Here is a 14,386-nt window from a genome sequence, read left to right on the forward strand (position 1 = left end):
AGCGTTGACTGCATGCAGAGCACTGTACTAAGCACTTGGGAGAGTACAGTGGAGATATAGACATGGTCTCTGCCCACAAGGAGCTCACAGCCAAGTTTAATTCTTTCTGTTGCTCTTCCATGGGCCTTCTTCACGGTTTCAAAGCATTACAACAAAAACTGGACAAGATAGTCTAATAAACATCTGACTGTCACAGAGTGGGAGAGAATAAGTTCCTGATTCCTGCACATCACTGTCTGTTTGAAGTACTCAAGTGTCACGTTGGTGCTTTTCAACAACGGCTCTACACTTCCCTGTCAATGCATATTCAAATCCTGGGCAACCATGGCCCCACATCAGTTCTTTCTGGACTTGTGCCTTGACAGTCCCACCAAGTCTGTTGGTACGTTACTCGTTTATCTTTAAGCAAACTACCATGTTCTTGTCCCAACTGATTTGCTGCCTACCCTTGAAAGACCATCTTTCCAATTTGTCCAAGTCTCTTCCAATTCCTTTGCAGCTTTCCAAAGGTTTAGCAACCTCACTCCACTTAGCACCACCAGTGCCTTGTCGAGCAAACTCTTGACGACTTCCTCCAGGTCATCAGAGAAGATACTGAACAGAATGTACCCTGGGACTGATATTTATTAATAAAATTAATTAAAATAATACCATAAAAAAACCCAAAACGTACTAGCTTATGAAGAAGTCCGGAGTTGGACATCAAGTCGGCTGGCCCAGGGGGAATACTAATCGTGATACTCTTTAAGCTCTTACTACGTGCCAAGTGCCGGGAATTCCTGGGGAAGGGACAGAACCCGTAAAGGGTTGGGTTTGGATCACTGCCTCAAGCTTAAGGAGCAGCCATACCCCAGAGCAGGCTGGTCCATATCTAATCCCTTGACAAAATATCGACGGGGGAAGCCACCAGCTGGACGGTTCTTTAGGTAGCCTGGTCTTTCTAGGGTTTAAACCTCGGGACCAGAAAATTACCCTGGATGCAGGCAGGGATCAACTTTAGGGCAACATAAACTGTGCCTGCAGCTACAAAGCTGAGAGGAGGATATGCCGAAGAAAGCCCAGGTCACATGTCATCACCTTCAGACCCCACTGTACTTTGGGCAGGAGTCAGAGGCAAACCACAGGAAGCACCAGCCCGAGTAATCACCCTCCCACTACAGACATCCCCTGCGGTTTTAACAGGACCCAGCAGTCTTGGCAACTTCCTTTTCCCTTTGATTAAATTAACACCCAATCGAATTGCTGCTTAGCGGTGGTCAAATCAGAGATAGCTGCAGGTCAGCGGTGGGTGAAGAGATCAATCCACTAGAGGGTCTAGGGGCCGGTAAAAGGCGCTCGATGAAAATGAAGTGTGTGAGAGCAAAGTCATCTGAAAGCTTCCCCCAAAGCCATCACCCTCCAGAAGGCTAGAAACACATCCAATTTGGAATTGTTTTCCATTTTACAAAATGGACATGCCAAGTGTTCAAGCCGAAGATGCCAATTTGCATGGATACAGCACCTTGCCTTTGAGGAGCTCAGATATTCTAATAAAATGTCGGTCTTTCCACTTTGTTCTCATTAACTCAACCAGTTCAAATTGAAATCTCACACCTGTCATTTTTCCTGCAAGCTACCATCGAGTGCAATATCTGAGCACCCTGACTCTGCTCTTGGATAGGCACCAGATGGGCAGGTTCATAAAGGTGGAGTCCATATGGTGCTAAATTCCCTTCATTCAACTAGCAGTCACAACATTCTTGGATTTCCAAGCTGCTATTTCGTCATCCGAGCTTAAGCTCTCTCTTTTCCTTTCTGTGACTGTCGGGTAGACAGCTATAGTGTTTACTACACTCTGTGCTGACTGCTAGAGGGAGGCAACATAATCAGCCCTAGTGGAAAGATCACAGGCCTAGGAGTCACAGCACCTGAGTTCTAATCCTGGTCCCACCATTCACCTGCTGCTGTGTGACCTTGGGCAAGTCACTTCACTTCTCTGGGCCTCAGTTTCCTCATCTGTAAAATCAGGATTCAATACCCATTCTCTTTCTGTGAGGGATGTGCTTAACTTGTATCTACTCCAGTGCTTAAATGATACTTGACACATAATAAGAGCTTAACACCATAGCAAATTAGAGAAGCAGTGTGGCTTAGTGGAAAGGGCCTGGGCTTGGGAGTCAGAGGTTGTGGGTTCTAATCCTGCCTCTGCCACTTGTAAGCTGTGTAACTTTGGGCAAGTCACTTAACTTCTCTGCGCCTCAGTTACCTCATTTGTAAAATGGGCATTAAGACTCTGAGCCCCATGTGGGGCAACCTGATTACCTCGTATCTACCGCAGTGCTCAGAACCGTGCTTGGCACATAGTAAGCACTTAACAAATACCATCATTATTATTATCATTATTAGATGGGACAGAGTGCATCCAGGGTTCATGCCGAAAAGGTAACACTATCCAAGAAGTGATATGAGATAATTCAGAGTTCCCACCATAGAATATTAACTTCTTGCTGTACATTATTTCTGTTTGTCAGCCAGAGAGAGTGGACCTTTAGGCCTACACCTGTCCCTTAGGGACAGGGGAATGAATGGAACATAGCAATCTAGTCCTCCCCAGTTTCAGGAGAGTTGATTCTCTGGATGAGAGACTGAGCCCGCACGTTCTATCCCACAGGCCACCACGCCACCTCCATCAGTTCATTCTGTGGGTTCCTACTACTTTTGGGTACCCTCTCCCTTCCCTTCACTGTTGAAGACATTTCTCCTGATAAAACGCCAAATGAGTCCCACTCTCTTACCTTTGGCTCCTAGAGGCACAAGATACATCCACGGAGGCTCTTAGTCCTCCCTTTCACCCCGCCGTCCCCCACCAACGCACTCCCCAACCCCGCCACCAACCTGGGCCAGAAGAGCCTCCAGGCTGTGGGACTGGCTATGAAAGGAGCCTCCTGGGAGTGGGAGCGGTAGTGATAGGAGCTAGCCTGGTCTAGTGGAAAGAGAACGGGCCTGGAAGTCAGAGGACCTGCATTCTAATCTGACCGCTGCCACTCTGAGACCCTGTGAAAGTCACTTAACATCTCTGTGCCTCAGTCAGATTGGCAGGCTGAGATACAGATGGAAAGAAGCGGGTCACCCGATGGATCCTGAGACCAGAGCCGATCAAGGTTTGTGCTCTTTCCACCAGGGCTGAGCTCACTATCCCATCAGTCTGATGGGTCTCGAGCTGTGGCTGTGAGTCCTTCAGTATTCCATCCCACCGGACCACCGAACGAAGCCCGTTGAGCCAAGTCTGTCAGGAATTCCTGCCTCCCCACATTCATGCCATCCTGGGCTCACGCTCCCAACCCACCCTGAGCTGCTTTGGATGAGACCTAACTCTGGGCAACCAGGGCCACTGCCCCATGGTTTCCTGTTCATCATTTCTTATGCTTCTGTCACCTATCAATTAACCAATCGATCACATTTATTGAGCGCTTACTGTGTACACAGCACTATACTACGTGCTTGGGGGAGTACAATACAACAGACACGTTTCCTCCCTACGAGGAGCTTACAGTCTAGAGGATGAGTTTACAGCATGCTTGTTCTTAGAATGCAAATCCCAAACAGGGTTCACACGAGTATTTTTTCCAAAGGCTTAGTTCAAGGCTTTGCACATGGTAGGTGCTTAGTAAATGCTACTGATGAGAAGCAGTGTCACCCAGCACAGACCTGGGAGTCAGAAGGACTTGAATTCTAATTCCGGTTCTGCCATTTGTCTGCTCTGCGACTCTGGGCAAGTCGCTACACTTCTCTGTGCCTCAGTTACCTCATACGTAAAACGGGGGTTAAGACTGTGAACCCCATGTGGGACAGGGACTGTGCCCAACCTGATAAGCTTGTATTTACCCCAGCACAGTAAAGTGCCTGGCAAATAGTAAGTAATTGACAAATACCATTAAAAATAAAAATATAGCATTCCCATCTCATTGGTGGAGACTTCTCAACTTTGGAAGCTCTGTGTACCATGATTCTCACAGACAACCACGGAATATTTTGAAAGTTTACAAGAAATTAGAATTCAACTCTCAAACAGATTCACATCTGAAACAGAGCCACCCTATAGGACCACAGCTGAATTTCTTATAAAATGTCAAGGAACAATAGTGGAAACTCATCAGATAGCTAGGATGATGACAGGTTGCAGAGTCTACGCCTCTAAATAGCAAGCGCCTCGAGATGAGTGATAATGTCTTTCAATTAATCAAAAAAAGGCATTTTTGGAGCAATTATTCTGTGCAGAGCATTGTACAAAGCACTTGAGCACTTCTACTTATGGTCTCGATTTTCTGGCATTTGGCTCACACAAAATAAGCACTCGATAAATGCTGCAGCTCCTGCTGCTAATTCTGAATTTAACCAAAACTCCATAAAGCCGGGGGAAGCCCTATAAAAGCAAATGTTACTATGCCATTTACATGGGGAGGAGGGAAAATGCTGTTCAATCAAACCTCCTATATTTCAATTTAAATCCCCCGGATCGAATGTTCTAGTAAGACTCCAAGTCAACAAAGCCATAAAATACAAGTCAGACTCCTGGGAAAGTTTTGTGCACCATATCTGCTTGCATAATCATCCCCACTTCTTGCATAATTTTTGCAACACAAAAGCTGGGCTGGTATTTTCGCCAGGGTCTTTCAAGAATTATGTGTAGCAATAAGGGGAGCAGGAGAAAAAAAAGAAGGAAAAAAAGGAAAAGGAAGAGGAGAAAGGAAGAGGAAGTTAAGAGCACTTGACACTGCATCTCTTACTTCTGACTGAACTCTCTCAAGTGTGGCAGGCAACAGGCACTCAATGAAATTACAACCTCTCCCTCCCGCCTACCTTCCCCTCTTCCTACCCCAGAGCATGGCACCCATTTCAAGCAAGAAATTCCCCATTCCCCATTGAGAGCCTTTCTCTGCAGCATTATTGCTTTCTGACCCTTCTCTCCTTACCCGCAGCATACACAGCTATCACCGCGTACAATTATGTAGCACAAAAAATGATCCTTTCTTTCCTCCTCAAAAATCACGGTGGGGAAGTTATGCAGGGGGGGATGAGGCAATTAATGCAAGTAAAATTTGCTAATTTCTGACATTCATAATTACAGGCTACCTAGGATGGAAAATACCAAATATTGGCCCCCTAACCAATATCCACGAGCTTGAATTGTCTAAATGGTTGAGCCCAGATGATGACAAACAAGCAGGGATATTGGAGTCACTCAGCATGGCCCTGGAGTAATAGGGCAGGTAATTGAATGTTTGAAAATGAGAGGTAAGAGATGCTGAGACCTTCCCACTTCCTCAGGGGATGGTTCTCATGTTCTCCCTTAGCTCCTACCTCCCCTCCTAAGCTCTCAAACCACAGAGGGGCTGGTCAGAATCCCTGCAGGGGGGATACTCTGGTTGGACAGGGGAGGCGGGATGCATCCTGAGTTCTTAGGCGGAACAGGACGGGACCAGACCCACAGAGCTTCCAGGCAGCCTGAGGGAACATATCGGCATCCTGGTCATCAATGGGCAGCGAGCAACTGTGGGGAGTATATGTATGCGAGTATATAATAAAGACCCTCTACATTTACCTACTCTGATCCCAGCTGGCAGCAAAGAGCAGAAGAATCTTCCGGCCGTAGTGATCGCGGTTCTCCAGCACGCCGGGGAAGCCGTCGATCAGGGCCCGCTTGATCCCGGGATCGTCGGCCTTGAAGTTTTTGAACATGTCCAGGTTTAACTGGCGGTACTGGAAGTACTGGGCCAGCAGTCTGAAGGCATCCGTTTGGTGAAACTTTCTGGCACGCAGAAATCTCAGGATGAAGGCATCATCTGTACGTAAAAACCCGATGTCGGGTCTCGTGATGATCATGTCCCTGACTTGCTGAATATCCTGGTGCAAAACGTCTGGGTTTTCATTCAGTTCCAGACGGGCTTTCTCTATAGTTTCGGGGCTGAGTCCCGCTTGAAGGTGGGTCATGTTTGCTAAAGCTCTGTTTCAAATCCTCAGTGTCTGATCTTTTAAGAGAGGGCCTGATCCCAGTCACCTGAAGGTCTTCTGGAATTGGGACCCATAAACAGACTTTTCTGCTGTCGTGCTGCTGTCGAGAAAGACGAGCGGAGGTTGTTTCCCTGACCCCAGCAAAGTGGTAGGACATTCAGGCCATAGGTGGTAACACCCATCCAAAAGACAAGAGCAGCGAGGCCATCACCCTATGAGAGAGAGAAAGTGGGTGGGGGAGAGGGAGAGAGAGAGAAAGAGAGAAAGAGGCAGAGAGTGAGAGTGAGGAGACCCCAGGAAGTCTACTTGAATAAATTTTGAGTTCATCTGCAACATCTCCAGCAGATAATACCGTGCGCCTGATTAAGTATTCAAAGAATAAATGCTAAAAATTGTCTTTAAATGGGGTCATTTAACATAATTTTGAATTTGACATCTCAAATGCATACCATGAAGTATCTGAAAGATATCTTGACGAATTTATCATTCCATTGCACGTCTGGGGATGGAAATATAAACCTGGCTTGATGCTGAACTGTTTCCTTATTAAGAAAGTCGGGGGAGAAAAGGTCCCAAAATCCCAAGATGGCCCTCAAGTTATCACCCACAGAAGACACCTACTCCCTTGCTTGAATCTGATGTTAACACACACTTTCCTTAGATTTTATTTACTCATTCATTCCATCATATTTATTGAGTGCTCACTGTGTGCAAAGCACTGTTCTAAGCGCTTGGGAGTGTACAATACGACAACACAAACATATTCCCTGCCAACAGTGAGCTGATTTATCCCGTTGTTCATAAATCCTTCATGCCTACTTGCAACAAAATTATCTGCTTCAGACTCTAAGTTCCTTGAAGGCAGGGCTCATAGCCGTTTAAACTCTCTATATACGGCAGCCACTGCTTTGCCCAGATACACACGATACTTTGATGACAAAATGATTTTGGATTTACAGAGCACTTGTATATTTCCCCAGATGCTTTCATAACCATGATCTGATTCTATCTTCATAACCTCTCTCCTCCTCACCTCGGTAGGTAGGGAAAAGAAGATATGATAATCTCCCTTTTACAGATATGAATACCAAGGTCCAGAGAGATGAACAATTTGCTGAGGTCACAGCAGCCTGCCAGAGCTGGAATTGGATCTCCCAACTCCCAGATCCAGGCTCTCTCCACTTGAGTTTGCTGCCTTTTAATGATGATACGGATATTAATGATGATATCGGTATTAATGAAAATGGTGAGTTTCAAATCAAAAGATCCTCCTTGGGAAAAGGGCCCTTCTAAAACAGCAACCTGATCTACTGCCTCTCTTCATTTCCAAGATCAGTTTAGACAACAATGCAGCCATCCACCACACTCAGAGACACACCCATCCATGGTGTTTCCCAAGAAGCTTTTCTTTTGAAGGTTCTAAGGGAGGGATTCTGTGAGCAGAAAGTCTTTACTGTTAGATGCTGGTTTAGGGCACTAAGCCAATGGCACGGATTGAGTTTGCCAATATGTCAAGTACATTTTTCAATTCTTTGCTGATTGTATTTGCCCAGTTTTTCTATAGGTGGTAAATAATTTTCAAAATTTTCAAAGGTTAATAGGGTGAAACTGGCATCGTACCATCAGGTCATTCCAGTGTGCGTGAGGAAAAGATTCTTTCCCCTTCAATGCCAGCAAGATGCAGACTGCCCTAATCTAGTTTATTCCCAATACAACTCAATTCACTGACATATGTTCTTCCTCGAATCTTTGGAGCTTCTGTTTCCAGGGAGAATGCTGCATCCCCATTATTCACAGCACTAAATTTAAAGCTCACCTCCTCCAGGAGGCCTTCCTAGACTGAGCCCTCCCTTTCCCTCTTCCCCTCCTCCCCTCCCCATTGCCCCTCCTCCCTCCCTCTGCTCTACACCCTTCCCCTCCCTACAGGACTTGTGTATATTTGTATATATTTACTCTATTTTATTAATGAGGTACATCTATCTGTGATTCTGTTTATCTATTTTGACAGTATTGATGCCTATCTACGTGTTTTGTTTTGCTGTCTTTCTCCCTCTTTTAAACTGTGAGCCTGTTGTTGGGCAGGGATTGTCTCTATCTGTAACCAAATTGTATATTCCAAGCACTCAGTACAGTGTTCTGCACACAGTAAGTGATCAATAAATATTATTGAATGAACTAAATAGTCAGGTCCCTTACCACTTTTTCACCTTTACGACTCGAGATTCCTCTACTATCTGCACCTTTCCCATTTCAGGAACAAACACCCACCTCCCAGGTAGTTTTCAGTTCACCTTTGCAGCCTGGCCATTTAAAAGGGTAGAAGAAATTCTCAGCATGAATTGGGAGAGATAATTATACTCCCTAATTACAATTTCTTCTGCAAAACATTAGTATTATGAGGCAAAACTCTTGTTCCTGGCCCATTTTGGGCCATTTATAATTTCTGGATTTCAGAAATGAAAAGTTTGAAGCTTCCAGAAGTTGTTCCTGAGGGAGGAAGGGAGCAGCAGGAAGGGAGATGGATGAGGTGGAATGGGGGAAAGGCTCTAGACTGTAAGCCTGTTGTGGGTAGAGAATGTGTCTACAAACTCTGCTGTATTGTACTTAAGCACTTAGTACAGTCTTCTGCACACAGTAAATGCTCAATAAATACCATAAATTTATTGATCAGATTATTATCAGGCATTAAAATAATGGGTTTCTTTGGCTTTAACTCAAAGCAAATCTGCATATATGAATTTAAACTTTACAGGCAGATTCCACTAGAATGTAAGCTCCTTGAGGTCAGGGATTGTGTCTACTAACTCTATTGTGTTGTAGTCTCCCAAGTGTTTAGTACAGTGCTCTGCACACAGTAAGTGCTCAATAAACACTATCCAGTGATTGATTCAGGGAAGGAGAGTTTCCAGCTCTGTTGGGCATGAACACAAGAGAGACATCACGGAGGGACTGATGATGATGGTATTTGTTAAGCACTTACTATGTGCCAAGCACTGTTCTAAGCACTGAGGTAGATACAAGGGAATCAGGTTGTCCTCCGTGGGTCTCACAGCTTAATCCCCATTTTACAGATGAGGTTACTGAGGCATAGAGAAGTTAAGTGACTTGCCCAAAGTCATACAGCTGATAGTGGCAGAGTTAGATTTAGAACCCACAACCTCTGACTCCCAAGTCCGGGCTCTTTCCACTATGCCACACTGCTGAAGTGCAAAGAGTCCTGAGCTAGGAGTTAGGAGATCTGGGGTTCTCATTCTGCCTATGCCATTAGCTCATCCATCATATATGCCTTTGGACAAACCAATTTCTCTGGGCTCCAATCTTCTTATCAGTAAGAGTCTTCCTATCTGCCTCTTTCACCCTTAAAGGGAAACTTGGGGAATAGTACCAAATAATAATGGTATTTGTTATGCGCTTACACCAGGTACTGCACGATCCAACTGCTTTTACTCCACCCTAATCCTCCTCGACCACTCGGTTGCCGTCGACACTGCGGACCAACCCCTTCTCCTGAAAATATTATCCAACCTTGGTTTCACTGACACTGTCCTCTCCTGGTTCTCCTGCTTCTCTGGCCATCCCTTCTCAAAATCTTCCACGCCCACCACCCCCCCAACCCCTTAAATGTGGGAGTCCCTCAAAGCTCAGTTCTGGGTCCTCTTCGATTCCCCGTCTACACACCTCCTCGGAAAACTCATTTGCTCCCATGGCTTCAAACAGCATCTCTATGGGGATGACTTCCAAATCTACATCTCCAGCCCTGATATCTCTCCTCTGCAGTTTTGCATTTCCTCCTGCCTTCGGGACATCTCTATTTGGATGTCCAGCTAACACCTTAAACTTAACACGTCCAAAACATAACTCCTTATCTTCCCACCCAAACCCAGTCCTCCTTACCTTACCAAGCCTTACCTAACACTATAGACAGTACTAACATCCTCCTTGTCTCACAAGCCCTTTACCTTAGTGTTATCCTCCACTCATCTCTCTCATTCAATCATATTTATTGAGCACTTACTCAATATTGAGCATTGTACTAAGGACTTGGAAGAATACAACGTAACAGTTGGTAGACAAGTTCCCAGACCACACCAAATCCTGTCGGTTCAACCTTCACAACATCATTAAAATCTGCCCTTTCCTCTCCATCCAAGCTTTGACCAGGTTAATCCAAACACTTATCCTATCCTGCCTTCATTAGTTTATCAGCCTTCTTGCTGATATCCCTATCTTCTGTCTCTTCCCACTCCAGACCATACTTCACTCTGCTGCACAGATCATTTCTCTACAGAATTGTTCAGTCAATATTTTTCCACTTCAAGAACCTCCAATGATTGCCCATTCACCTCCATATCAAACCAAACTACATACTATCAGCATTAAAGCACTCAGTCACTTTGCCCCCTCCTACCTTACCTCACTGCTTTCCTACTACCACCTAGCCCACACACTTCACTCTTCTAATAACAACCTACTCACTGTACCTCCATCTTGCCTAACTCGCCACCAACCGCTCGCCCACATCCTGTCTCTGGCCTGGAATGCCCTCCCTCTTGAGATCTGACAGACGATAACTCCCCATCTTCAAGGCACATTTCCTCCGTGAGGCCTTTCCCAACTAAGCCCTCATTTCCTCTTCTCCCACTCCCATGTCACCCTTGCACTTAGATTTATTCAACCCTCCTTCAACCTGTAAATTATCTTGTTATCTGTCTCCCCCTCTAGATTGTAAGACCATCATGGACAGGGAATATGTCTACCAACTGTTTAATTGTACTCTCCCAAGCACTTAGTACAGTGCTCAGCACACAGCAAGAGCTCAATAAACACAACTAATGAATTTCTTGACTGCATTAAGCACTGGGATAAAAACAAGATAATCGGTTTGAATGTAGTCCCTGACTCACATGGGGGTTCACAGTTCAAGTAGAGGGGAGAACAGATATTAAATCCCCATTATATAGATGAGGAAACTGAGGTTTGGAGAAGTAAAGCAATTTGCCCAAAGTCACCCAGAGCCAAGTGGTGGAGCCAGGACTAGAGCCCAGGTCCCTTGATTTCCAGGCCTGTGCTCTTTCCACGAGGCCATGCTGCTCTCACAGAAGGTACAAAGAGCAATGGAGAAGGATGAGTCATGGAGTAGGCAGTGGGATTTTTCTCCCCCAGTCTGTTTCTAAAGAATGACCCTACTGCACTGCAAGCCACCACATCACACCCACTAAAACCCACCCACACAGTGACGAGCCCGTTGCTTCAGGACTGCTTAATGCTTTGCATTCTCCCACACCTGCTCCTTTGCTATTATCTAGGCATCCTTGGAAATCTGTGCAGATGGTGCTTCCGCCTGTATTCCCGGGTTCCAGCCAACTCCACTGCCCTGATTGCTGTTGGTCTACTGTTTAATTTAGTCTAAACTTTTTCTTTTTGGAGGCAGGGGAGGAAGGGGCACCCATCCAATGGCTACGTGTGCTCTCCCTCTATGTGCACCCCACACCCTGCTAAGGGTCTGGTCCACTAGCTTAGTTTTCCTGAGGTGGGGAGGTGAGGCCAGGGAGTCCCAGGCATGGAATGTGCCCATCGCAGGGTTGACACAACTCTGGTCAATGGGGTGGACTTGGACGGGTGTATCATACAGAGGGGGTGGAAGACTGGATCAATCAGTACAACTGAGTTGGTAGACATACTCCCTGCCCGAAAGGAGCTTACAGTCTAGAGGGGGAAACAGACATGAAATAAATTACATGTAGAAGAACTGACAGAGTATAATAATAATATTTATGGCACTTCTTAAGCACTTACTATGTGCCAAGCATTGCTTTAAGCACGGGGGTAGATATGAGTTAATCAGGAAGGATGCAGTCCCTGTCCCAAATGGGGCTCACGCTCTTAATCCCCATTTTCAAATGAGGCAATTGAGGCTCAGAGAAGTAAAGTGACATGCCCAAGGTCACACAGCAGACATGTGGCAGAGGTGGGATTAGAACCTAGGTCTTCTGACTCCCAGGCCCTTACTCTATCCACTAAGTAACACTGCTTCTATAAAGCTGATATATTAATAAGCACGGTGGAGTGGGAATCGAAGTACTTAAGGGCTATACAGCCAAGTTGATAGTCGACTCAGCGGGGAAATAAAGTGCTTAGTCTCGGGAGGCCTCTTGGTGAGATGTGATTTTTAAGAGGGAGAATGTAGGCAAGGGGTGGAGTGGTGGGATAGTCAAGATAGGAGTACAGTGAGTAAGTTGATGTAAAAGGAGCAGAGGGTGAGGGTTGGGTTGTAGTTGATCAGTGAGGTTCAGTTGGAGGGAGAGACCTGTTTGAGTGTCTTAAAGCTGACAATATGGAGTTTCTGTTTGATATGGAAATGAGTGAGCAACGACTGGAGGTTCTGGAGGAGTGGTTTAGTATGTATTGGAGAGGGGAAAGAAAGGAGGCAAGGGAGGTCTGTGAAGGCTGATGCAGTAGTCAAGGCAGGAAATGACCAGAGATTGCATAAATGTGATAGCAGTATAACACTCTTTTGCATTGTTCTCTTCCAAGTGCTTCTACAGTGCTCCGCACATAGTAAGTACTCAATAAATACCACTGATTGATTGATTTCAAGGGGTGGAGGGGTCACAGGGGCAGAAACTCCTTTAGATCCTGAATTGTTCTCCACCAGCCAAGAGTGCGGGGAAGGTGCAAAGCTGAGAAGGGTCCTTTCAACAATGACCAGAGAGGCCTACTGGGATTGCTCCATCCCCTTTGGGTGTCAGGGGCTCTGTCCAAAGGTACCAGGGCTCCAGCCCCAGCAAGTGCCCAGTGCTAATTACATCCTGGGTCTGGCATTTCCTGGGAGCTCCAGATTGTCATGATTCCCAGCTGCAGCTACTCCCAGCCAATGGCTTCCGATCAAATGGGGCTTGGGGGGGGGGAGCGGGGGGTGTGTTCCTGAACATGGAATATTACTTTTCTGCCTAATGAAGTGCCAGCGGCGATTGGCAGTTGAATTGGATCTGTGCTAGTGCTGCCTAATACAGTCATGGATTCAGAGGGACCCCCTGCAATCACTTCCTTCTCCAAATCAGTCCTCACACATTGTTCCCCTAACGCCAACCTCCTTGCTCTACCTCCAGCTCGTCTACCCCCGCTGACGACCTCTGGTCCGCATCCTCCCTTTGTATGCTACAGTCCACCACTTCCACCACCTTCAAAGCCCTACTGATATCACCTCTCCTCCAAGAGGCCTTTCCTGACTAAGCCCTCATTTCCCCCAGTTGCCCTCCATTGAGCATCACCCCGGGTATTGGGTCTGTACACTTTAAGCCCTTGAAATTTACCCCCATCATCAGCCCTGCAGTGCTTATGTCCATATCTGTAATTTATCTTAATGTCTGTCTCCTCCAGAAGACTGTAAACTCCTGGTGGGCAGAGACTGTGTTTACCAACCCTACTGTACTCCCAAGCACTCAGTATAGTGCTGTGCACACAATGATTTCTATGTCTCCTCTGATCTCTTTCCTCACAACCTCCCATTGGTCTGAACCAGGTCCAGACCGACTGGTGTGATCACCTCTAAAAGGAAGGCTGCTGAATTCTGATCGACCCTTAGGGATCCGGCTGGAGAAGCCAAGCTCGGGACTTACAGGTTGGGGAGGTGGGAGGGAGAAGAGGTGGAGAGAGGGGAGAAAGAGAAAGAGAGAGAAAGAAAGAGACACTACTGGATGATTCTCTAAGAACCTGCCATTTTAAATGGTTCAAGTCATGATCTAACTCGAAAATACAGAAATGAAGCATGAGAGCTAGTCACTGCTTCTTTCATACTCTCTGAAAAGAAAACCTCAGGCAGAAAGCTCAATGCCATGTGATAATAAATGCTAAATTAGAATGTTTTGACTTGAGTCATCTAATAGAGGCTGGTGGTTAGTGGTGTGCGCATTTACCGTGTGTTTGCAACAGAACCGGCTAATCCTCAGGAGCTGGAGTCTATCTGGGCATCGTCACTAGATGGTAAGCCCCATGAGGTCACGGAGTGTATCTACCAACTCCTTTGTCCTGTACTCTCCCAAGCACTTACTACAATGCTCTGTACATAGTAAGGTTCAAAAAATGCCAGTGATTGCTTGTTTCTTGGAAAACAAATTTTACGGGTATGAGAGGAAGGAGGCAAATTTGAGATCCTCGGAAGCCAAGCCAACATTTCTGTCCCCCGCTCCCACCCATTTCCTGCCACTTTCTCTAATGGCCCTGCTGCCCAACTGGGAGCACAGGTAGAGGTGAGGGAGCTGAGGGGTACCTGCTCCATCAGTCTCTCTTTCTTAGTTATCCACTCTGTTTCCCCATCACACACCAGCTCGCACTCTTCAGTCCTCTCAAGCTAACCCACTCATTGTGCCTTGTTCCCCATCTCTCCCACCACCGA

At 46.2% G+C, this 14,386-nt stretch overlaps 1 protein-coding gene across 1 annotated transcript in view; it reads right to left on the reverse strand.

The window, feature by feature from the left end:
* CLVS1 (clavesin 1) overlaps nt 1–14,386 on the reverse strand; it is an 83,721-nt gene that overhangs the window by 51,899 nt on the left and 17,436 nt on the right. Inside the window, exon 3 of the mRNA XM_029068307.2 lies at nt 5,582–6,203. Within this exon, the coding sequence (XP_028924140.1) occupies nt 5,582–5,970 (389 nt within the window). The 5' untranslated portion in view covers nt 5,971–6,203. The remainder of the gene's footprint in view (nt 1–5,581; nt 6,204–14,386) is intronic.

Source organism: Ornithorhynchus anatinus, chromosome 7 (assembly GCF_004115215.2).
Source record: "Ornithorhynchus anatinus isolate Pmale09 chromosome 7, mOrnAna1.pri.v4, whole genome shotgun sequence".
In the NCBI taxonomy this organism is placed as follows: Eukaryota; Metazoa; Chordata; class Mammalia; order Monotremata; family Ornithorhynchidae; genus Ornithorhynchus; species Ornithorhynchus anatinus.